The sequence below is a fragment of the Felis catus genome, chromosome A1, assembly GCF_018350175.1.
Source record: "Felis catus isolate Fca126 chromosome A1, F.catus_Fca126_mat1.0, whole genome shotgun sequence".
Taxonomy (NCBI): Eukaryota; Metazoa; Chordata; class Mammalia; order Carnivora; family Felidae; genus Felis; species Felis catus.
In genome coordinates, this window is record NC_058368.1 from 121950089 (window position 1) to 121974833 (window position 24745).

Genomic DNA, 24745 nt, shown 5'->3' on the forward strand with positions numbered 1-24745 from the left:
GCTACAAATGCTGGTAATGCAAATTTTGAGAGAGGAGCATGTTAGTAAAATACAGGCTGATTAATATCACGTCAGCTCATTTTCTGTTTGGAGTCATTGTTCTGAATCCCAGGTCTTCAGAGTTGCTTGGGTTTTTTTTTCTTCTACTACTGGGATCAAAAAGGAAAGGAGGCTGGCCTTTTCAGTGTTTTCATCCAAGAATGCTGCAGGGTGGATGATTACACTGAAACACAGTATATTTGAAAGCCTAGGAAAGTAGATGGGGTGAAATCGAATATGGGTAATTACAATATTATAGCAAATGTGTCTCTCAGGTTGGTACAGTAACTATTGAAATGATTGAAAAGTAGCAGAGGCTCATAAAAAATCATAGCTCAGGGGAACCTTAAAAGATGATAGAATCCAGTGACCACAGACCTACTGTCTTAACTACAGGGGCTTGTGTTAAAGATGTCCATTCCTCAAGATCACTCAATTTGCTAAAGGGAATCACTGGGGCTGGGGCCGAGGGATCTGAATTTGTAACTAGGACCGTGGATAAAAAGCATGGACTATGCAGTCCTCTGTGTGGCAGCTTAGAAACTAGCATGGAGAGAAGAAATGTGATTCACTGGCCCAGGGTCACACAGCTGGTTAAGAAGAAAGCAAGAATCAGAACTGGGGTTTTCAAACTTCCAGCCACACCTCAAGGCTTCCTTCCATGTCTGGTATGTACAAAATCTACTTCATAACATCACCGTCTCACCATAGGGAGAATCTCTGCTCTAAAGGAAACATGCACATAGGCCTTCTCTTCATCATGGGGACAACATCTCTGAGTAGCTAACCACAGATGTATGAAGTCCCATAGGATGCCACAGCCAACAGGAATTCATTGTGGGAACTACAGATGGCATCTGAGAAAGTCCATTCACAGAGAAAACAGGACAAGGTGACATGTGGGCAGAAGTTCATGTCGTGAACCCCCCAGTGGCACCTAAGCCATCTGTGTTCCTTATAGGATTGCAAAGTTCCAAGGGGCTACAGATGGTCTTACTCCCTTTGGATAGGCAGCAGACTGTCTGCCACTTATTAGACATCAGTGAAGAGTTTGTGGAATGAATACCACCGTATAAAAAGTATATGAAAAGGACAAGAATATACATTTTTTCCTGTCAGTAGGGAGTAGTAACAGCCATGATAATGATAATGATGAAGATCATATTAAACGGCCAGCAGGGAACTAACATTATCGAGGGTTATGTGTGAGTGACATTGCACTGGCTAACATTTCATCATGCACAATAGAGCATGGGATCCTTGCAAAACTCCTGGGAGGCAGTGAATCCTTGTGATGCACATGGGACTTTGGAGGCATAAAGAGTTTGGTTCATATGACCAACGTCCCTGGCTGGAAAGCAATAGAGCCAAACTTCTAATCCAGGGCAGACTGACTCAAGGTCCATACTCTTCACTACTCAACCCTCAGGTCTGCAAAACCTCTGAGCATTTAGACCATCAGCCCACTCTGATACAGAGGACTTGCATGGCCATTCTTCAGGCTGAGGAAGCAGGTTGATGAGACGAAGCTGAGAAGCCAACGCTTGTTTGCTCAGAAGAAGCTCAAAGAAAAACTAGGTAACCACAAATACTGGGTAAACACATGATAGCCTAGCACTGTGGCCAGCACTGAGCCTGTGCTCAAAAAGTACCCACTGAATAAAGAGAGGAACAAATGAATTAATGAATTAATGAACAAATAAACAAGCAAGGTAACCAGGCACATGCTGATCCTTCAGGTCCCATATCTGCTTCTCAACCTATGGTGACAACCTCTTTTCCCTACATGTACTGCACTGTCTCTCTGATCTCAGTTTTTGGTCTTTAGTAGGGCAGCTGGTATCTGAAAACACATATTTGAAAGGTTTGAAAGTCCCTTGGGGCTAGGGCTGGTCTCAAGATGTGGATCTGGGAATGCTGTACCATTCACAGTATGCACATCTAAAACCAAACTCACCACCAACCCCTGAACCACTTTACCTTGTGTTTAGAGAGCCTTCCCTTAAAAGTTTGCTCTGAGAAATACATTTCTTAAAAATTTTTATTAAAAAAAAGTTTTTTTAATGTTTATTTATTTTTGAGACAGAGAGAGAGACAGCATGAGCGGGGGAGGGTCAGAGAGAGAGGGAGACACAGAATCTGAAGCAGGCTCCAGGCTCTGAGCTGTCAGCCCAGAGCCTGACGCAGGGCTTGAACTCATGAACAGTGAGATCATGACCTAAGCCAAAATCAGACGCTCAACCAACTAAGCCACCAAGGCACCCCTATTTATTTTTGAAAGAAGAGCAAGAGAGAGAGAGAGACAGAGAGAGAGAGAGAGAGAGAGAGAGCGAGTGCAAAAGCAGGGGATGGGCAGAGAGAGAGGAAGAGAGAGAATCCCAAGCTAATAGCACAGAGCCTGACAAGGAGGCTGGATCCCACAAATTGAGAAATCATGACCTGAGCTGAAATCAAGATTTGGACGCTTAATCGACTGAGCCACCCAGGTGCCTTGAGACATGCATTTTTAAAAAAAATTTGTTTTTAGGTTTATTTATTTATTTTGAAAGAGAGAAAGAGAGAGCAAGCATGAGCAGAGGAAGGGAGACAGAGAAGAGAGAGAGAATCCCAAGCAGGTTCCACACTGTCAGCGCAGAGCCTGACATGGGGCTCAATACCACAAACTGTGCAATCATAACCTGGGCCAAAATGAAGAGTCAGATGCTTAACTGCCTGGGCCACTCAGGTGTCCCCAGAAATCCATTTTTAATACCACTTTCCTATGAGACCTTTTCTGATCTCTAGAACCAAATATAATTTCTTCACCCTTTGATCAAACTGTAACTCTCAGACACTTACTGCATTTAACTTACTCTATTTACTGTCATAAGCATTTTTATAGGAGACCTCCAAATCCTTTCATTACCAGACTGTGACTTTTTGGAGGGCAGAAAGGGAGCTACTCATACTGATAGCAGAGATCATATACTGACTACCAGCCATGGAAGGAGGGCACATTTTTAGTGAAGTATGAGGTTCACCGTTTAAAGTTTAGTAAGTATGAGGTTCACTGTTTCACAGACAGAGAAACTAAACACAAATTGCATGACTCAAGTTCAAAAGGGTTAGGTGACTATGTGAGATTCTATGGAGTGGCAGAATTCAAACCCAGGCCTATGAGATCCAGAAGTTCACGTTCTGAACCATGAAACCCCAGCTTGCCACGTGGGTCATCCCATCCCCTATGCCTTGAGTACAGAAACATTTTAGAGAACATGAGCACACAGAGGCTAAGCATATAGTAACTCATGGCAGTGGCCACGTGGGTGAGTCCTAGGGGGTTAAAAGAAATGCATGAATCTGTAGTCATCAGAGCCTGGCCCCTGTCTTGCCACCCCCCCCCCCCCATCTGCCACCAGACACTCAGACAGGTCGAGCTCCCACTTCACCTCCTTTACTCACATGTTATAGTTGCAACCAACCTCTAGCAGCAACCCACATGTGGCTGAACCCAGGAACCCTTCCCCTGAGCCTAGTGGCCAAGAGAAGTGAAAGGCAGTGGCCAAAGCTGCCACTGGGCTCACCCGCAAGGTTGTGATGGTGGCAGGATCCCGGAGCCGGCCCTCCTCATCTTTCAGGTTGTAACCTTCTGGCCTCTTATCACGCTCGCTGACTTTCCACAGCTTCACAGTTTTATCTGTGGAGGGCAACCAGAGCAAATCAAAATTACAGTGAAAATGAGCTTGAAAAGGAGCCTTCTATGTGGATGGTGGGGGGTGGGGGCGGGGGTTGGGGAGCAGGGAGAGGTGGAGGTAAGGATGGAAGGAAATGCTACAGAAGCTGGTTCATATCAAGGGTTCCGAGCATAAATCTCACGTCATCGGAAGGCAGAGCTCATGTTTCAAATCAAAAGTATACACTGTGCTGAGACCAATGGTTTTCCTGACGATGGCCTATGAAATTTAGAGCTTACACGTTATTTTGGTTCATTCAGTAAAAATATTTATTGAACACTGAATCAGAGCAGCTACATATACAGAATTAGCTATGTAACTATGTTATCAGCATTTGCTATGGAAAATGTATTTAATGTTCATAATAACGCTGAGAGGTAGATATTCCCATTTCAGTCCCATCCCACCAAGCACTTCCTTACCATGACCTGAAAGGCCCTCCATGAGCCACGCCTGGAGTTCCTCATCCTTTCTGGTCTTACCCTGTGAGCCCCAGTCACCCTGCGCTCCAGCCATATGGCTTCTTTATAGCTCCCTGTTCACATTATCCCCACTCCAGCCTTAGGCTTCCCACGAGCTGTGCCTTTAGCCAGGAAGCCTTCTACCTCCTTGTCACGTGACTTGTTCCTTCACTTGGCTCTATTTGTGTCCCACGCTCAGAGGGGCCTTTCTGAATCAACCTGCATCAAAATGTCCCCACCATTCTCATGCTGCTCCCCCTGCTTTATGTTTCCTCCTAGAACGTTTCGCTATCTGACAACATAACTGTTATGCCTCTCTCACTAGAACATAAAATCCCCGGAGGCAGGGATTCTGTCTTTTTCATCACTACACATCCAGCACCTGTAACAGTGTCTGGGACACAGAAGATGTTCAACAAATATTAGTTGGGTGAAAGAATGAACCCCATATCTACACAGTGCATCTTGCTAGCAATACTCAGAGATAGAAAATGGTAGGATCATTCATCAAAATGCTCCTCTCCTATTGCAGTCTCCAGGCTTGGAGTCCCCAGCTGGAAACGACCTTTTGCAACTGTGTTCTGTTCCAGCACTTTACAGTACTTGCTGATATCTGTAATTCTCCACTGCAATAAAACAGGGCAAAATCTCCAATGTCTACAGGGGTGAGGTGGGCCAGGGGAATGAGTGAGAGGGGCTGAGGGCTTGGAAGGCAGGAGATGGTGAGCTCCATCTGCAGCCTTTCGATCTGTTTCCTAAGAAGATGTGTTTGGGCCAAATAGACCGTATGTGTGGGTCACGTGCCCTTTGCAGGCTTTCCTGAACAGGTCCTGCATTCATTATTTGTGCTTGTTCTAGCTTTTCTTGTGCAGGGCAGGGACTCAAAAGCCTTCTCTGCATCTTCCTCTGCCTGAACAGGGTTGGCTTTGGAACCAGACAAGCTTGGGCCTCACCCCAACTCCAGCCAGCCGCGTGGCCAAGGACCAGGATTTCTGCGTAGTAGGTGCCCAGTATCTCTTCAGTGAGAAACAAATGGGCGCGATAGTTTTTTCAGGAAAAAGAGTACAGAATGCCTAATTAAATCTGAACTTCAGATGAAGAGCAAACGACTTTTTAGTATAAGTATGTCTCAAATATTTCAACCTTACTAATAAAGACACTTAACTTCTCTATGCCTTAGTTTCTTAAATTGTGATTTGGAGAAAAGTGTCTTCCTCATGGGGCTCTTAGAAGGACTGAATGAAACCCAGTGTTTAACGTAGGGTTGGGGTGTCTAATAATGGTTGACAAATAGCAGCTGTTACTCGAATTCGCAAAGTGGCCAACTGTTCTTTGACGACAACCTGTTGCTCTGACAGCATTAGCTTCATCCCGTGATCATGTCAGCACACCCTGTTTCTTCCATAAGAAGAAGAGCCACACCTCACCCAGCCTGTCCCAGGGTTCCCTTTCTCCTTTGTCCCCTCATCTCACCTCCCCACGTCTCCCCACCAAATGCCTCGTCCTCAGAGGTTTGACATGCATCCCATCCTGAGGTAGGCTTTCAGCAACAATTTGGCTACTTTAACAGGTAAGTGCCCCTGTCTCCTGTTCTCTGGGGAGGACTCAGGCTGGTCATGTCTACTGGCACGTGTGGCATGGCGGCCAAGTGTAAGATTGGTGTGCTCTGAACTGTGTGCCCCCTCTGGCTTGTACTGGGATGGAAGGCAAGGAAGCCTTTCCTAGATACTGAGTTGAATTCACATCGTCCTATCTGTATGCCAACGTTCCTCTGGGCCTCCCTTCTCTGGATATCCTGCTATAATACTGCACTGCATGTTAGGGTCAGAAACTGAAACAGAGGCCGTATTTATACAGTCACTTGATTAGTGACTGGTCAGCTGTGACTCCGAACAACACAGACCAGTGACTTTTAACACCAAATACTTTCTACTGCTTGGCTTTGGAATATATCCCGTCCCGTTTGCAAGGCAATTCTTCTATTTTTCTTATTACGAATGACACATTGCTACACGGAGAAATCATAGGTAAAACACAAAAAGCAAGAATCAACTATACCTCCTCCAGTCAGGGACAATATCTGTTTTGCACAGATATTTGCAGTATTTTTTTCTATGCATTTTTGGGGGATGGGTACGAACCTATTGTAAGACTGCATGTACTGGTTTTGTATTCTCTCATTTTATCCTTCTTTCATTATACATGTGGTAAATATAATTGCAAAAAATGAAAATAAGCTGGAAAGTAAAAAAATAAAATAAAATCTCCCTCAATTCCACTAGACAAAGATAACTATTAGGGAAATTTTGTGCACATCCTTTTATTACATTTGATGTGTAATTATACAACCTTTTCATATATGTAACATGCTATACATAGTTTATAATATGCCTTTTCCTAATCATATCTACCCATATTAACATATATTCCTATAAAAATATAATTTATAATAGTAAGAATTTGTTAACAATTAAAGTTCTACTATTGGGAGATTTATCAGTAAATTAGAAAAATGATACAAGGAAATGCCATGCAGTCGTTGAAAATGCAGTGGTATTTTAGAAGAACACTTAACAACTAGGAAGATATTTCTGTGGTTAAGTGTTATATTATTAAGGAAAAAAATCTTGTTTCAGAACAGCTTATAGAATAATCACATTTTCATTAAGAAGCAAAAAGATTTATCCATTTATCCACATCTCTGCTTTTTATCGTTAAAAGACATTAATAGCAGTTCTCTCTTGGTGTAAACACTTTAGTATCTTCATTTTGCTTCTCAGTATTTTCTAAAAAAATTTTCTTTTTTTACAATGAGCACATACTTCTTTCATAGCATGCAAAAACAAATCAATTATACCTTTCCCTCTCATCATAAGTATTAAAACAGAATTGGAAAGCTAGATAAAGCAAGGTGTTTTCACCAGGCAAATATTTTCAAAGTCTAGATTGAAAATTGAGCGTTGGTTTTACTTTTCATTAAAAATGGTAAAGTTGACAAAATATGCTTGTAGAATGTAAAACTGTACCCAACTATAATGAGATAAGTACAATTTTTTTAAAAAGATAATTGATGCTGAATTCAATCCAATTCCCTATGGCTGGGTTGCCTGGAGTCATTCTCGACTTTATTATCACACAATTTTTCTTGACTCAGTATCTCGAAGCTTTGTGGATAAAAAAAGTCGAAGGAACATGTGGCTGTTACTGTGAGTAATGACTTTTCTTTTTTCTGGCTGGCTCTCTGAGTAGTTTATCATTACTTGTGGCAGCTTTTAAACACAATCTTATCATCTATCTTCATTTTCTCTTTTGTACAGTAATTCCAATTGTCTTTCATTAATTTTTGCATGTTAACCTATTTGGCTTGAGGGGAATTCTCAACCTCAATATTAGTATAAAAAAGAAAATTGTGAAAGAACATGGGAATTTTTCTTCTAAGAATCATTTTGAGATGCTGTTGGCATATGAAATAGCATCCCAAATGGGAAGATAATATCCTTGTTAATCAAAAAACTATTTAAAAACTCAATTAACAGAACATTATGCTATATAATTAATCTTCATTGCATATCAACGATTTCCTTCCCATCCCCCCCACAAAGCAGTTAATAAGTCTTTGAATTTTATAGTAATAATCAATAGGGTCAGTTTCATAATATCAAGTAAGCTAGCCATAGAAGATAATCAGACACTTTTCCTCTGCCTGAAATAATTAAGTCAAAATCATCAGAAGTCTCTTTTATTCTCAAGTGTTGGGTATGCAGAGCCTTTGAGTAAAATTTCAACAGCAAAACAAAACAAGGAGGAGAAGAAGGAGAAGGGGAAGAGGAAAAAGTATTCATGTGGTCTGACTTTCAAGAAATCAGGGTTGAAAAAAGTAAACCCAACAATACATACAGTTCTGAGAAAAAATTAAATGACTTAGAATCTGAGATAAGCTATCCTTGAATAAGCCTACACTGGCTGTTTCAGAAGTGCCATGTTTTAAATTTCTACACTGGGTTTATAACCAAAGGATTTTTGGTTCACATGTGTTAAAAGGATACAAGAAACAAATTTATAAGACACTCAAAATGCACAATCCAAAATTAATCATGATAAAGTTTTCTGTGTGTTTCCTTTCAGTCTTTAAAAATGTTAATATATGTTTGATCATATTATATACCTATGAGCATTACCCTGTAAGTGTTGGGGATAGACAAAAAGCAAACCCCTTGCTTCCTGATTTACATTTACACGTATAGCCCTTGTAGACAGACTCACACAGATGAAATGAATCACTTCCCAGCTTATTTGCTTGGTAGGGGGTTTTCAATTTTTATACACTAATCCTCTTAATTTTTATGCTATTCAATTAGTTCCCTTTACCATATGATTTTATTCTGAATTGTTCTGAGAGTGGATGGCTTCTTTCAGAAGGGTATTATGAGCCTTTAGGGCAGGTAATTTCACTGTATAAAGGTTTACCAAATTCACATGAAATTTGTCTCTCTATTCAACCCCCATGTCCTTTCTCTCTGACCTACTGATATCAACTCCCCCTAAAATAATGATATAAGAAGAGAATGGGGGAAGAAAGACAAAGAAGCCACTTCTTGGTCTATACTTTGGAAGGGTCCACCCCTCTTCTTCTTGACCAAGAATTTGATGGTGTAAGAAGACACAAACATCTCCTTTATAAATCCCACATATATTCAGGGATTAATAATTTCTAATCAGTATGCCAAACGCATAGGGATGGCACGCTGAGTTTTCTGAAATGTGTTCCCAGAAAAACACTTAGTGAATCTTAAGAAAGGAAGTCAGATTCTAAACAGACCTAAAACTAATCTGTACTAACCAAAAACTGGAGATCATGGGTCTCACCTAATTCGGTTATAAATTTGTTGTTTTTAAAAAGAATACCTGCTATGTACTGAGGGCTTACTCTATGCCAGGCACTCTGGTAGGCACCTTGCAAATATTGTTTCTAAGTTGTTCAAATAGCTTACAAGGTAAAAAGAAAAACTGAGCCCAGGAAAGATTGAAATATGTGGTTTGCTGACTGCATCTCTGCAAATACCAAACAAGCAAAGTCACCTCCACATACCATTAGTAGACAGAAGGAAGTAGGCTGCGTTCTGCTGAGGGAGCCATCTTATTTTATTGATTTTTTCTTCTATTTCTAAACTCTTCAGGTAATCGAACTCGGGTTCATGGCTCTGGAATGTGCTGTAAACATTGTATTCACCCCTACGATGAACCTGATTTTTACTCTGTAGGAAGGGAAAAAGAACAGACACACACACACACCACACACAAAAGATGAAATCACATAAGCCAACTGCAAATTTGCCAATTGCTTCTTTTTCTGGGCAGAGACATGGGGAGGGATGGGCTGGTCATGTCACTGTAGAATGAGGGCAGACCCATGGCAACAAGTTTACCTTAGCTGAGTGACCTCCACAGCATTTGATCATGTACCCCTATTGGTGAATATTGGCACCTCCTGTATACATACATTTATAAATTATATACATGAACTTCGGTACTAATATATGGTATACATAACATATATGTAAAAATTTATGTTAAAATAGGACACAATTCAAAAATACATATAAATAGATATTCTAATATTTTTTTTCTACATCTTAATGGATGTCTTGGACACGCTCAGGACTGATCTATCCCACACTGATGTCCACAGTGACATACATCAGTCCCTCACAAAGACTATAAAACCATGGCATCTGCACGTGTTGCTGGCCTTTTAAAATCTCACCAGAACCTCACAGAGTCTCTGAGAAGTAGGGAGGGTGGGGAAATTGACAGAAAAAGTTGAGAGGTAGTAAAATGACCTCTCCGGGTCACACAGCTTATACACAGCAGATCTGGGCATCAGATCTCCCCCACCCCTTTTTTTCCCCCTCGTGTAATTGACAAAACAGACTTGAGCACAGAGATGCCACACGAACCCCTAGGAAATTTATCAGGCTCTATTTGCAGCTTTCACCCCTCCCGATTATGCACAGTGCAAACAGGAGGAACTAGGTAAAGAATGCGGTAACGAAAATTAGATAAGAGAATCTGCAGAAGGGGTTGGGGCAGAAGAAGTGTGGAGAGGAGGAAAAAGAGGGTGTTAAAGAAAGAGAAGAAGGGGAAAAAGAAAAGACAGGTTTTATTTCAGGGGTTTTAGGACCTTATGACCAGGAGCTTCCAGATTCAGGCTTTGGAAAACCATGCTCGCAAATTCAAATTCAGGCCTTATTGAACATGTGTTGAAAGAGTCTGACTCTGAGGATTAAGACTCCATTAAAAAAATTATATATCTGGAAGGATATTGACCATTCAAACCAAAATCTCCACTTACTCCATCTGATGGGTGATGGTGCTGATGCCGTGTTCGATGTATTTGCGGGGCACTGAGGTTCCTATGAGCAAATTTGCCAGGAGCGTGACTTGTGAGAAGTCATGCACAGAGGTCGGGGCCAGGGCGGAGGGGGGGGGGGGTGGTGTGTGCAGCGGGCCTGTTGTCACCTGGCTTTGTTTCTCAGGCTTAGCGTTCATCCCAACCCAAAGCCTCGCCACAAAGCCACTGAACAGTATGTTTCTCTCCTCGACATTTATTTTTTTATTGAACAAAACCACTCTCCTTTGGAAAATGTGTCCCCCTTCATTCTACCAATGAATCATGCTTCCTAAATGTTTCAGTCCATTAAAATAGGTGAAACCTATAAATAGCTAACGGAAATCGTGGTGCGGAATATTCTTGGCAACACTCTGCCTTGGGTAATTTATGCTAAATGGCTGCTCCGGTTCTTCTTTATCATCACTATGAACCTAATTGGATTTTTTTTTTAAACTGAAGGTCTTAAAAATCAGTTTTAAAAGGACTTTAAACGCTGATATCCTGCTTACTACAGAGACAGCCAGTCCACCTTAACAATAAATTTATAAGAGTGTTGATTTGCTACCATCCAAATCAGACTGTCAAGTGTGTGTATCATGTGCCAGACCAATTAGCACTAGGCAGTTCTGGAAAAGCAGGAAAAATTCCAGGTCACGAAGAGCTATTAGTTTCCACTTGCCAACCACATTTTCGTTGTTTCCAGGGCCAATGGAATAGGCTGGGTGCCTGATTTAATGCTGAACACTTGAATTTATACAGAACCCCGAGGGATTATGATGCCCTTATAGAAATTAATTGCAAATAATGTGCAATTACCAAATATATCACCTCTAAATGAGGCTTTCCTTTTTTTGGGGGGGGGGGAGGTGTAACATAAATGGCTTTGAGGCACAGAGGAGGTTTAAATTGCTAGGGAAGTCTCTTGTGGAACCTTCCTCCCGCACTGGGCCTCCCCCCTACTCTGTGCTGGTGATTCTCTGAGGCGGGAACAGATGGGAGAGGTCCTAGAACAGGCACCGGCCTGCTGGAAGCTCCAGGACCATGCCAGGGAGACCCAGGAAATCAGATTGGGACATAATTTCATTCTGGCAAAACAGAAGCGGACACCAAAAAACTCAATTATATGAAAAAGAGAAACAATTCCTACTGGAGTTCAAGTCTCAGGAGGAAATGGGATTTTTGAGATTCAATGCACTCCAAGTTCGATCTCCTGCTCAGAATGCATGCAGCACTGAGCTCCAGGGACCTCTGCATCACCTATAGAAAAACATATGCCACGTGCAATGCTCAGATGTCATTTTGTGGGATTTCACTCCCTTTGGTAGGGTGAGCTATCACTGTCTTCTCTAGTGACCCACGGTGTCCTTTTTACATCTACTGGCAAAGAGCTGGATTTTTTTTCCCCTCCTACATATTGGGCAGGAGCACCTGAAATTAGGAGAATTAATTGCAATGGCTGGGGGATAAATTCCACTCAAAAAGGAGTTCTCTGTTCAACAAGCACCCATGGAATTTTGCAGGTCAGATGGGAAGTGAGGTCGTTTTGAATGTGCAACACCCAGGTTTGGAAACATTAGGCCATGCCCAGGAAAGGCTCTATTATCAGGTGCTTTTATGAGCCTGAATGTGGAACTGTTGATGTTAATGACTTTTTGGCAGTTTTTAGTTTGCTAGCAAAGCAGCAAGGTTAAGGGCGACACATGAGGATTAAGGAACAGTAGGAGGCCTCCTTTAAAAAGAGAAGAAAATGGGCATTTTGCATTCACTGCCACTTACCTCCTGCTCTCGTTGAAATATTACAACCCGACCCCCCTTGTCCCCTGTCGCTAGTAATTCTCCCGTGTGGTTGAATTCTACCGTAGAGATAATGTCAGCTGAAAAGGAGAAGACAAAGGCAATTAAAGTAACTGCACACTTACTTTGAAACGATAGATAATAGATATACTTTTCTGTGCATTTAAGGGCTCAGGGCTTTGTCTCTGCAGTGGAATTTACAAGGATTTTATGTTCTGTATTTTAAGTGCCACTAGAAGTGGCATTTGAGAAAGTAAATTTTCTAGGAGACCACTGCAGTGTGGTCTCTTGGAACGTCTGGAGAGAACAAAAGGGAAAAGCACAAACAGACCTTTTTGTTTGGGGCAAGAGAAAATGCATTTCCTTAATAATGGCTCCTGGAAATGACATTTTTTTTTTTTTTGGACAATTTCTACCAACCATAGACTGTTAACCCACCCAGGGCCCTTTTGCATTCCCCTCTCTTCTACAAGGAAGAACCTCCCCAAACAGGTTTCAGTTGTGGCTGAAGACTGTGATGAAGCCGGCCCTGGGGCACTTCACTGAAGCTCAGACATGGAAAATGAAGGGAGGGAGCCTGAAGACATCACTGGGCCACCAGCAGTCAGGAATTCAGAAAGGATCCCACGTATCCTCCCTTGACCCATGCTCCCTCCTTCCTGGTGAACCCAACACACTCTTCTGGAAGAGCACGGCCTTATTCCAACCCCAACAGCAAGGTGCTGAGAAAGAGGGTCAGGAGGTCAGAGGACAGAGAGCAATTTGTACTCCGTATTTCAAAACGAAGAAAATACACAAGCACCGGGAACTCAGATCACAGATAATTGCTGAAGGAATGCCAGCCTGCCAGGTCTTTCTTCAATCCTGGTTACCCCCGAGAAACATGGACAGGTAAATTACCTATGATTGGATTTATTAGGGCTATTTTTAGAAAAATGTCAGAGGTTAATTCCTCTGCAATTATTCCCCTGCAGGGCTCCAACAATTGCTACCGAGAGTGCAAATGAGTTAAAAAAAAAAAAAAAAAAAAAGAGGTAGGGGAATTATGACGATGGCCTTTGACAGAGGAACATTCTGAAGATTATGTCCATGTGAAGAAAGCAAAGGAGAAACAGTGAGGTGGAAAACTAAGGCAATTACCCCTGAATAATTCAAGTCTCAAATCTCAATTTAATATCATCATTTCAGGATTTTCTTTGTATGCCTGATTTATTCAGGTAAGTAGTGTAAAATTCTCCACTTTGCATGTAACTGTCCCTTTCCATATATGAACATGCATCTAATGGCTATTCTTGGTGCGGAAGTAAAAAGGATAAGCCCAAGTCACCGTCACTTTAAAGCAGGGGACCTTTAAAAGAACAAATCATGACTTCCTGGATGACTAGCTCCAGGGTAGCAAATTCAAAGCCCTACAGAGCCAAGAGGTATCATGAAGTGAACTACAGTAGGTGAAGTAGAAAGCTTGGGTTCCCTCTTAAGGGTAAGTGGCTATGCAGCTTAAGCCAATAGTAGACATGAACAGCAACATGTGTTGCTAGATATTTTGATGTTTTTATAAGAAGCTATAAATCCAGATTTTATGCACAAATCTCTTAAATTACATATATTGTCAGCTATTTTTTTCAAAGCCATGACATTAAAAAAATCATCTTGTCTGTGGGCTATGTTTTTTGAGTCACCAGTTAATGACCTTTGATCTAGACAATCTTCAGAAAAGGCCACCCCATTCCTTATTGATGATGTCAACTAGAAATCTAGTCCATTTACTCAGGAAGACTCCTCCAAGTGAATACTACCCTTAAGGAAACACAAAATAATCTGTGTGGTTACTCAGATCCTGATGTAACTTTAGCAGTCCAGGTCTGTAGCCAGTGCCCATTGAGAAGAAAGCCCAGTGAGGCTGGGAAGCCAGCACCTTAAGTGAATTATCAGACCACTTTCCTTTGTCAGAGTTTATGAATCTTAGCAAAGCACTATCACATAAAGAGGAGAGAAGAAGGCTGCTTGGTGTTTGCAGTTGGCACAGAATGCCTTGGGAGAATCAATCGAGCACTAGGATGCACTTCTAACACTAGTTACTGCTTCTGGCTTTTCAGTGAGTCAGCAATGTGGTCATTCATGAAGTTTCCTGACTTGGGCAGAATCTAAAGTAGACGTGGCCGTTTCTTCTCACTTGAGACTTACATCAGGTACCTTAGTACGAGGCAAAGCTCTTAAAGTGTTTTAGACGTAAACACCTCCCAGAAGGAAAGAGTGGTGGGGGAGGCCAAGCCTATAGGTTACCAGAGTCACACTTGTGCCTTTTGGGGCCAAAAAGTGGCTTAACTGCAGTCTACATTCTTCCTCTCAGCACCAATGTTGACAGAGACTCCAGAGTTCTAGATGGTACCCTGAGAACTTGTAAGTTCTCATCTTGTAAGTTGGCCCTTCCCTTTTAGTGAAGTTGGGTATCAGAAGGAAGAGTTAAGTGCCTTTTCTAACATCAGCCTCTGGCTCACATTCCAAGAAAACGTTACTCCCCAGGAAACAAAATTCACCCTCCCAGGGATGACGTACACATTTGTCTTCTTACCTAGACTCCCTGAGAAAAAGGGAGTGAAAAATTCATTCTCCCTTTAGGAGGTACACAGGTCAAAACAAGGTAGACTCAAGCTCACATCTGAGCCACATGATCCAAGCCAGTGTTACTAGAACTCTGTATTATGTGGGATCCAGGCACAGCCCCAACTGATAAACATGTCCCATTTGTTTTCCAAATGTTATAATTATTCGTGCTGTGCCTCCCTTGAGAACCTCACAAGAGAAAGGGTGATTGACATGGCAGGATTCTGAAATTCTTCAATCCTCTTGCCAAATCCTTAGCTTTATATTTTAATCCTGCCAGGTAGTTGGTCTGTATATTAGCTTGTTTATATCTAGCTATTGTCTACCTCCCTTCAGAGCATAGGCTACTGCAGCTCAGGTTAATACCTGTTTTGAACTTTCATGTTTCCTGGCTCATTTCTCATCGCTAAGCCAGTAGGTGTAACCAGAATACTTTACTGCCCCATCCATCTTTGCATATCTTCATCTATGAGTGTTTAATAATTGATGCAAACCTCATGAATCACCCCACATTCCAATTTCAAGATACTGAAACTTCTGATACAAATACTCTTGTTTGCAACAGGCTTGTGGTAGAGGAGAAATTTCTTGATAAATTAGAAAACCCATGCTGCTGAAGACAAAATAACTCTTCCTGAGCATGACAGTAAACTAGCAAACTTGGGACAAAAACTTCATCTGAAATCATGGTCAAAAGAAATCAATTCATCAATTCAACATGGCTTTCATCTTTTAAACAGTATGTGTGTACAACAACTCATTTTATCAAATACCGAGCTGAATCACACCATTCTAATAAAGCTATAAACTTGACCATTTCCCCTCTATCCTATAGAGATGTGGATAAAGTACATGTTTTTTGACTAAAAACAAAAAAACAGAGGCCAAAAACAGTTATGGAGGTCAAATGTAGTTAACATGATTTTTTTAAAGGAAACCCTGGGAGGTATGACGTTTGCCCTGTTCCACATTTATTTGTGCTGATTTAATTTCCACAAGATGGTGGCCTCGTAACCCCATTTCTAGTGCAAGAGGCACTGCTAAGACGGAGTTTTTCTTTTTTTCAAATCAATCTCTGCTTCTTACAAAGGTTCCAGACAAGTAAATTCATACATACAGTCTCCATTTACCTGAATAATAGAAATTGACTTGGCCATTTTATGCCTGTGATTAGGCTGAAGAAATAGAGGGAACCCCTAGTGACTACCCTAGTCTCTCACAGTTCCATGCTGGGTTGGCGTCTACACAATGCCTGGGGTGGGCACAGTGATTAGGTGATGCCCAATTCAAAGAGCAGGGTGACTGTAGATAAAATGATGGCTCAGTTTAGACCTGGAGAGGACCTAAACCCAAATCCTCTAGTGGGACAAGGTCTACCGACCAGGTCACTAGCACTGGCCTCTCTGCATCAATCATAGGGATTCAAATGAGAGAGTAATTTAATTTAGCCTTCAGAGCCCATTAAATGTTTTATCTTTCATCTAAGCAACATTTGGGAGATAATACTATAAAGTCATTTACTCTACTTATATCAGCTGGCTAGTTCTGCCCACTCAAGAGTTGGCTTTCTTCCTGATGATAAGCTCGGCTCTAGGCGGAATTGTCTGCTTCTTCAGTGAGGATGAGGACACCTTCAGCTAGGTGGAAAACAGATGTTGCAGTGGAGGACAGTGGTGAAATATAGTTGGTTGTGGGAAAGTTTGTGCTGAGAGGATCCGGGAGGTCACTTCCAAGCTGAAGTGCTGTGATTAATTGCCAATGGGTCCTGCATTGCATGGTGAGGGAGCAGGGGACAGCACGCGTACCCTTTGTCATCACTACATAGGGGCTTGTAGCTAGATTGGCAATGACTGTGTGGCTCATTAAATAAATAGGGGAGTCTCAGGCTCCCAGTGGGAATTAAAATTACTCCTTCTGTCTATGTAAAACTGTGGCCTCCTTCGTGAGTTTTGGTTCATAGCCCAAAGTCAGCCTCCATTATCTCAGATAAGGTTTTCTCTAGTAAAATTTGATAAATGAAATAGTGTGTTGGAGTATACTTTCTATCAAAATGGGGGGATAAAATGAAGTCTGGTTATGGCCAAACAAAATATGCCCAAATACTGCTACTGGGATTGTGTCAAAATGGCCTGCTTCTTGAAAAAGTTTAGTATATTGTAAAATTAAAAAAAAAACAAACCCAACCAGGCAATAACACAGTACATGTACGATGACTGTAATCTTTAAAAAGTATTTTCATTTTAAAATATATCTTTTTTAACTGGTAAAGCAATATACACTTGTTAAAACTTCCATTAATACCAAGATGATACTTAAAATATAAAATGAAATTTCCCTTACAATCTGACTCCCTGGAAAACAATTGTTAACTCTTATAAATACACACACACTAACAGTCACAGGCCAAAGTCTGTCAGGGAGAGTCCAAAATGATGTTTTAGTGTAGGATATGAGTGATTTAATTTATTTTCTTACAGTTTTTTAATTTTTCAGGATCCTTTTTTTTATGACCATAAATACTCGAACAATTTTTGACAGGTACACAATTTTAAATGGCTTTCAAACTAAATACAAGATTTTAGCATTTATCTCAGAGATTCTGTAGACTTTTAAAAATATTTCTTTTTAAATTCACATATATTAAAATTCACTTTTTGTGCCTTACAGTTTTATGGGTTTGGATCAATGCATATAGATGTGTATCCACTACCAACAGCATGATATAGAATAGTGTCAGCCTGCCCCACAAGTTCCTTCATACTGCCCCTGTGAACAATTTTTGTAAAAAAGAATAAAATTATGGGAATAAAGTAAGCTGACAGGTATTTAAGACCTTCCAAATGTTAAAAATGCTATGCAAATATAGAGGCTTAATAACTACTGGTCTCAATAGGTATGGCTCAACTGGGAGGCAACGATCAGTTCTCACTAGTGAGAGTCAAAGATTTTATTTTTTTGATCTTACTGTTTAGATAACATCACTATTTACTGTTTTTGGAGTGGAGGGAAACTAAATTCATCAATATGCCTTTGTTAGCCTGTATCACAAACTAGGTTTAGGTATGAGGTTTTCGGCCTTTGGACTCAAAGTTTCCTTTGCAATGAAATAGGACTATGTTTGGGTTTTTAGTTTGGTAGTAGCCTTCGCTTCTTAACTTGGTACTACTTATATTCTTGTAGTTCAGTTCTAGAGACAGAAGTAGTGAATATAAAGTTCTGAGTAGTGATAACAAATGACTCTAATTTTGCTCACCAGTTTTGTTTATTGGCAAGAGCTGCCTAATGAGAAGGATTCTAAGGTCATAGCTGGGCTTGGTGGGAGAGTGTTGAGATTAACTGGTTATGTCTGGCATGGGTATGGGAAGAGCCATTACACATGCCACAAGCTTGCTATCCTGATCTTCTGTGCATGATAGACAGTTCCTGACTGACCCCGAATTGATTCCTTTGTCGCCGACCAGTGTCTGGCATATAGATACTGAATCCTTCTCCTTTCATTTGGATACAATTAATTCTGTGCACATTGGTTTTAACTTCGATCTAGTGCTGGTATTTCTCCTATATGAAAGAAAGTAGGTAGAAGGATCCAAGAGTCCCAATTCCCAAGATCTTATCACGACTGCTGCTTCCCATGTAAATAGAGACAGAGTGCTGGAAAGTGGGCATTGTTTAGACGTCAGCCTGCCCATGAAGACCAAGCTCATTAAAGGCAGGTAATACATTGTGGTTATCACTCTTAGTTACTCTTGGTTAGCTACTCCTACCCAGTGCCTTTCTTCCTTGCCTGCCTCCCGGTGTAGAGGATGTAAAATCCAGAATCTTCCTTCCCAGCCCCCTGGGTTTAGGGGTGGCCATGTGACTGAATATGGCCTGTGAGGCAAGCAGGAAAGTCTGCTGGGGGGCAAGGAGGCAGAGATTCTGGGGAAAAGTTTTCCTCCCTGAATAAAAGAAGGGAAACAAGTGAGGAGTGGCCTTCTGGCTATGCTGACATACTCCTTGTATACGACTTCCTTTGTATATGATTGTATGTGGTTATGATATGTGAAGGTGTGGCCGCCATCATGTGACCATGAGGTGACAAGCCAAGAGGCTGAATATGAGACATGGAAGAAAGGGACAATGTCTTTGGTGACATCACTTAACTACAAAAACCTGCCTCAGGAAGAGCCTGTGTCTGAACTTGTTAAACAATAGATACCCAAGTGGTTTAAGCCACTGTTAGAAAGATTTTCTATTATTTATAACTCAACACTTACTAACAGACATGTCTTCCATCTTTGTTTTCCTCACAGCACTATGCACAGGGCCAGATTATTAACACAAATTGAATTGGAAATAAGTGAAAGTGGTTCTTTGTCTTGCAACCTCTATGCACAAACTCTCACATACACATTTTTATTTCACTTTATCACATGACCAATTTTCCTTCATAATTGCTTAGTGCTCAGTAGTGAGGTGGTTTGCTTTTCCCCCCTTCCTCTGTGTGGAAATGGAACATTACTCTTTAACCATTCAAAAGTGAAAGCAGGTTATTGGGATAGAAGCATCCTCCCACCCTCAATTTGTCATGGTATCCATCATAAAATTATGACTTCAGAGGGACCGAGCCATGCTCTCCTTAGAAGCCAAGTTCTCCTCTGAAGTCTAGGGAGCCCACCATGCTTACTGAGCTGTGAAAATCCAGATGGTGGGAAGCAGGTGAGTAATGAATGCCATGCTGTTTCCATTAAAATGCACACAGCTTCCCCACACTGACCAAATCCCCAGCACTAGCCAGGTCTGAGATAACTCAGGACAGGTGGGTTGATGGAGACTTCCTTTCACTCAAAACAAGTTTCTACTACACAGAAGGGGAGAAGAAAGAATGTTCCTATAGTTGGGACAAAACTTGCCCAAAGGACAAAGTGGTTTTAAAAATTCTAAGTCCTCCAAATATAGAAACATCCAGTGGGAAATTGGTAGCAGTCCAGACTTGCCTACAAGCCTGCATGGTTTATAGTGGGATCTGCTGTCAAGGTATCTACCATCTGTCACCCACTCTTTCAGAAAGCAGAGGAGTAATTAGCTGCTCAGGCAATGCAAACTCTGTCAATCATTCAGGGCTATTATCTACACAACATAGGTCATCTAGCATGGACCCGAGAGTCAGAGGGACTCTGGGTCCAAAATGGGAAAGTTTATCCTATCTGGGGGTCTATATAGGAGCTTTTGGGCAGGCATTGTGTTACCCAAACACACATAATGTGGAGTTTGTCTGGCATGTCTTCGGTCAAAAATTTTTCTGTGCCAGAGGCTCTGATGTCAGAAAGGTAGGGCACCTGCCTTGTGGGAGCTGAACTTGCCAGGTTTGTGTGTTGGTTTTAATATCATTTATTTAGGGGAGCCTGGTATGACTTCTTCCCAAACCCAAGCAGCCTCCATTTACTATGCAGCTTCACTGCCCCCCCCATTCTTCTCCTTCATAACAGTCCTGACCACTTACCATTAGCAATTACAATGGTAATGGAAACATTTTAAATGCCTTTCTTAGTCTCTGAATTGAAAACCCAATAAGGAACTTGTTCATCACTGAACCTTCAGTGCCAAGCTTAGTGTCTTAATATGCGATAGATGCATCTTAATTATTTTCTTGAATCGATCACCAAAGGAGAGCTCAAGAGAAGCAACAGCAAAGTGGACCATCACATAGAGAATAACCCAGAACAAAGTGTAAACAAACAAAACATATATGCTGGATGAATGTTAGAAACATATTTTAAGGGGTGTGAGACAAGGGCACGCTCTTATTTTGGAATGAGTATTTTACGACTTTAGAACCACATAGATTGATCAGTAAGGTACAGATTTTATCCTAAAAGCCTCTGTCAAATTGGCAGGGACTGGAATGTCCTATGAATCACAGGAAGAGAGAAGAGCAAATGGGTTGGTGAAGAGAAGGTACCGAGAGAGGGCATGGAGGTAGCAATCACACAACCCAAATTGGATTTGAAGCAAATAGATCTGAAATGCCAGGAATCTATTTACTGACCACTTACTAAGTGCACATCACTGGACTGGGTTCCAGGTATACACTACAAACACAACACACCTGTCTTTACCTTCAAGAAGTGTTCAATCTAGAGGACTGGGAAGCAGTGGTAAATGGGTGAACATAGTAAAACAAAGTTGGAGAAGAGGGTGTTGAAACACCCTATAGTGGAAATGTTTGGGTCAGAGAGTCAGAACCCTAGTTTTGGCCTAGAAGTCAAAAGGAAATCACTACAGAAACTTAAGGTAACTCACATGTCATCCCTATGCCTGCATTCGAGAAATCTCCTATCATTTCTCTAAAGGACAAATTGAACAATAAATACAATATATCTGTGTGCTAAATTCTACATGGTCCTAAAGAATGAAAGAAGAATGGAGTACGACAAGATTTGGATTTCCCTCCTAAACCATGAAATTTCTATGTCAAACACAATAAAGATACTGCTAACAATTTACAAGGTATTACAAAATGATGGTTTTTCAATGGCTTTAGCAAAGAAAATGGAAAATATTAGAAGCAAATGTGCCATTTACAACTCTATGAATCAGTATTTCTCTTTGTCTGTTTTCCTCTCTCTCTCCTCTTCTCCTCCCTCCCTCCATTCCTTCCTTTCTCTCTGGCTAGGAGTTGTGGTGTTTTTAAGATTATAAAAATATATTACTCTTGGGTGCCTGGCTGGCTCAGTCAGTGAAGCATGTCACTCTTGATCTCAGGGTTGTAAGCTGGAGCCCCACGGTGGGTGTAGAGATTACTTAAAAACAAAATCTTTAAAACAATATTACTCTCTTTTGGATAATGTCCCTATTTTAAAACACTGAATACAATATATCACATACAGTAGGTAAACAGTAAAAGATAGCATAAAGAAGTGCGTGCTGATTTCCCTCACCAGCATGACCCAAATTTTAATAAATATTCATCAGGAAAAGGCACTATGGTACATCCTTACTGCTTTTTTATAACCATTGAAAATTGGATATTTAAAAAAATCCATTACATTTGATTTCATGTTCACTTGGCAGTTAGATATCAACTATAAAATGTAGAAAAAGCAGGAAATACTAAATGTTGATAGACTTATTCATGGTTCATTTATTCACTCAAAAAATATTCAAGGACCACATATATTATGTGTCAAACACTACATTATGTATTAAGTGTACATCAATTAATAAAAGAGACTAAATATCTGTCTTTAGGGAACTTCTTTTCTACTTGTGGAGAAAAAATAATAGTCAATGAGCATAATAAATCACATCATATGTAATATACTCTGGGAAACAAACATAGCTGATTAAGGGAGATTAAGAGTTCATGGAGCACCTGGGTGGCTTAGTTGGTTAAACATCTGATTCTTGATTTTGACCCAGAGCATGATCTCACCATCATGGATCGAGCCCCGCGTTGGGCTCCACACTGAGGTGTGGAGCCTGCTTAAGATTCTCTCTCTCTCCCTCTGTTCCTGTGTGCTCTTTGTCTTTCTCTCTCTCAAAACAAAACAAACTCCCCCCCAAATAAAAAAAAACCCAAAACAAAAACAAAACACCAAAAAATGAATTCTGAAGGTAGGTGGGAGGCTTAGATTTTAAGTAAGGTGATTGTGATAGGCCATACTGAGCAGATTTGAAAGCGGTGAGGGAGGTCACTCTATGGGTATCTGAAGGAAGAGTGCTCCAGACAGGGAATAGACAGTGAGAAGACCCTAAGAGAGAAGCAGGCCTGTGTCAGCAGATCGGGGTAGCTGGAGCAGTGCAAACCAGGAAAAAATGAGGTGTTCAGTATTTGCAGACCATAGCAGGCACTTTGGCTTTTACTAAAAGTGAAATAGGCACAACTATGTAAATATTTAATACCACTAAACTGTATACCTAAAGATGGTTAACTGGTAAATTTTGTGTTAGGTTCATTTTACCACAGTTTTTTAAAAAGTGAGGAGGGGTGTCTGGGTGGCTCAGTTGGTTAAGGGTCCAACTTTGGCTCAGGTCATAATCTAAGGTTTGTGAGTTGGAGCCCTGCATTGAGCTCTCTCCTGTCAGCACGGCTTTGGATCCTCTGTCTTCCTCTCTCTCTGCCCTTCCCCACTTATGCTCTCTCTCTCTCTCTCAAAAATAAATAAATATTTTTTTTAAAAAGTGAGGAAAAAATGAAACGGAAAGCTGCTGGAGGGTACTGGACGGAGGAATGAGATAGTCTGATGTGTTCCAAGTACCAATCTGGCTGTAGAGCTGGGAACAGACTGTGGAGGGCTAAAGCAGGATCATCAGGAAGACTATCGAGATAATCCAGGTGAGAGAGGAGGGTGGCTCAGACCAGGGCCTTGGCAGTCAAGGTGGAGAGCAGTAGTCAGATTCTGGATACATACGGAGTCAACATGACAGGATTTGCAGATGGACTGGTTACGGGGTATCAAAGAGAGAATTCGAGGATGATTCCAAGGTTTCTGCCCTCAGCACCCTCTGCACCTGGCAGGATGAAGCTGCCATCACTGAGATGGGAAGTTTGTGGGCGATTCAGGCATTTTTGGGGCAGGCCAGACACTCATTTAGTTTCAGGCATGGGAAGTAGGAGGGATTTACAAGTAAAGGTACTGAGTAGATAATTGGAAAGAAGGGTTTAGAGTTCAGGAGGGAGTGTGAGTTGGGGATGTAAACTTGGGAGTTATTACCACTTCAGATGATATTTAAAGCTATAGGATTAGATGAGACCTCAGGGAAAGAGTGTATTAAAGGAGAGGAAGACCATGGGCTGAACTTTGGGACACTCCAACATCTAAAAGGTTGGGAGAAGAAGAGGAATCAGGAAAAGAAGAAGGAGCAGAAGAAGGAGAGGATGGTAAGATAGCAGGAAAATCAAGAAAGCTGAGGGTCCCGAATGCCAGAGAAGAGCAGAAGAGAGAGCCATCAGTCATGCCAAACACTGCTGATAGGCAAGGTCAAAGCCTTCAGGTGGCCTTTGGATTTGAACAATGGAGGTCACTTTTCACCTTGGCAACTGTGGTTTCTGTGGATCAGTGGGGGTGGGTTTGGTGGAACCATGGATTGGGCTTCAGAGCGAATGGGAGAAAGTCACTGTGGACACTTCTCTTCAAGGAGTTTTGCTGAGAAGTGTAGCAAAGACATGAGGCAGAAGATGGTATGGGAAGTCAGGTGAACAGAGCATTTTTGTATCAGAGAAACAACAGCATTTGTATTTGCTGATGGAAAGATCAAGCAATGCTTATGGAAAGATGAGCAATGAATAAGGAAAAACGTGGAACAGAATGAACAGATAAGTGAATGCATGAATAAACAAGCCAGTAACTGGTCCACCACTGACAGGTGAAATAAAATCTGTTCAGGTTCAATTCCCACCCACAGCCAAAAGATGGTTAGGAAGAAAAATGCTACACAAAATCTATCTTCATATAAGGTTTAACAGGAGTCTCAAAACATTTAGTATGGCCAAGCATTTCTCCCATAAATCAACATGTCAGATGTCCATGCAATCACCATAAATAAATGAAAAACAAACCTCTTGGTTTTCTTTTTGTTTCTTCTTCCCTTCCTGCTCTTCCTCCTGTCTTTTTCCCCTTTTTTCTTCTTTCCTTCCCTTTCTCTCTTTTTCTTCTTTCCATCCCTCTCTCCTTCCTTTTTCTTCTGAAGCCAGCTGTAGAAAGGACTCATTCCATCTACTACTATGCATCTCTGGGTCCATTACCTCCTGTCTGCCTACC

At 41.3% G+C, this 24745-nt stretch overlaps 1 protein-coding gene across 17 annotated transcripts in view; it reads right to left on the minus strand.

Annotated features, from left to right (window-relative positions):
* The window catches only part of PPP2R2B (protein phosphatase 2 regulatory subunit Bbeta), a 510749-nt gene that overhangs the window by 96456 nt on the left and 389548 nt on the right, over positions 1-24745 (minus strand). For all 17 annotated transcript variants that reach the window (XM_019833907.2, XM_011282787.3, XM_019833919.2 and 14 more), the window contains 3 exons: positions 12381-12478; positions 9303-9468; positions 3603-3715 (listed from right to left, as the gene is read on the minus strand). In XM_019833907.2, coding sequence (XP_019689466.1) covers positions 3603-3715; positions 9303-9468; positions 12381-12478 — 377 coding nt within the window. The remainder of the gene's footprint in view (positions 1-3602; positions 3716-9302; positions 9469-12380; positions 12479-24745) is intronic.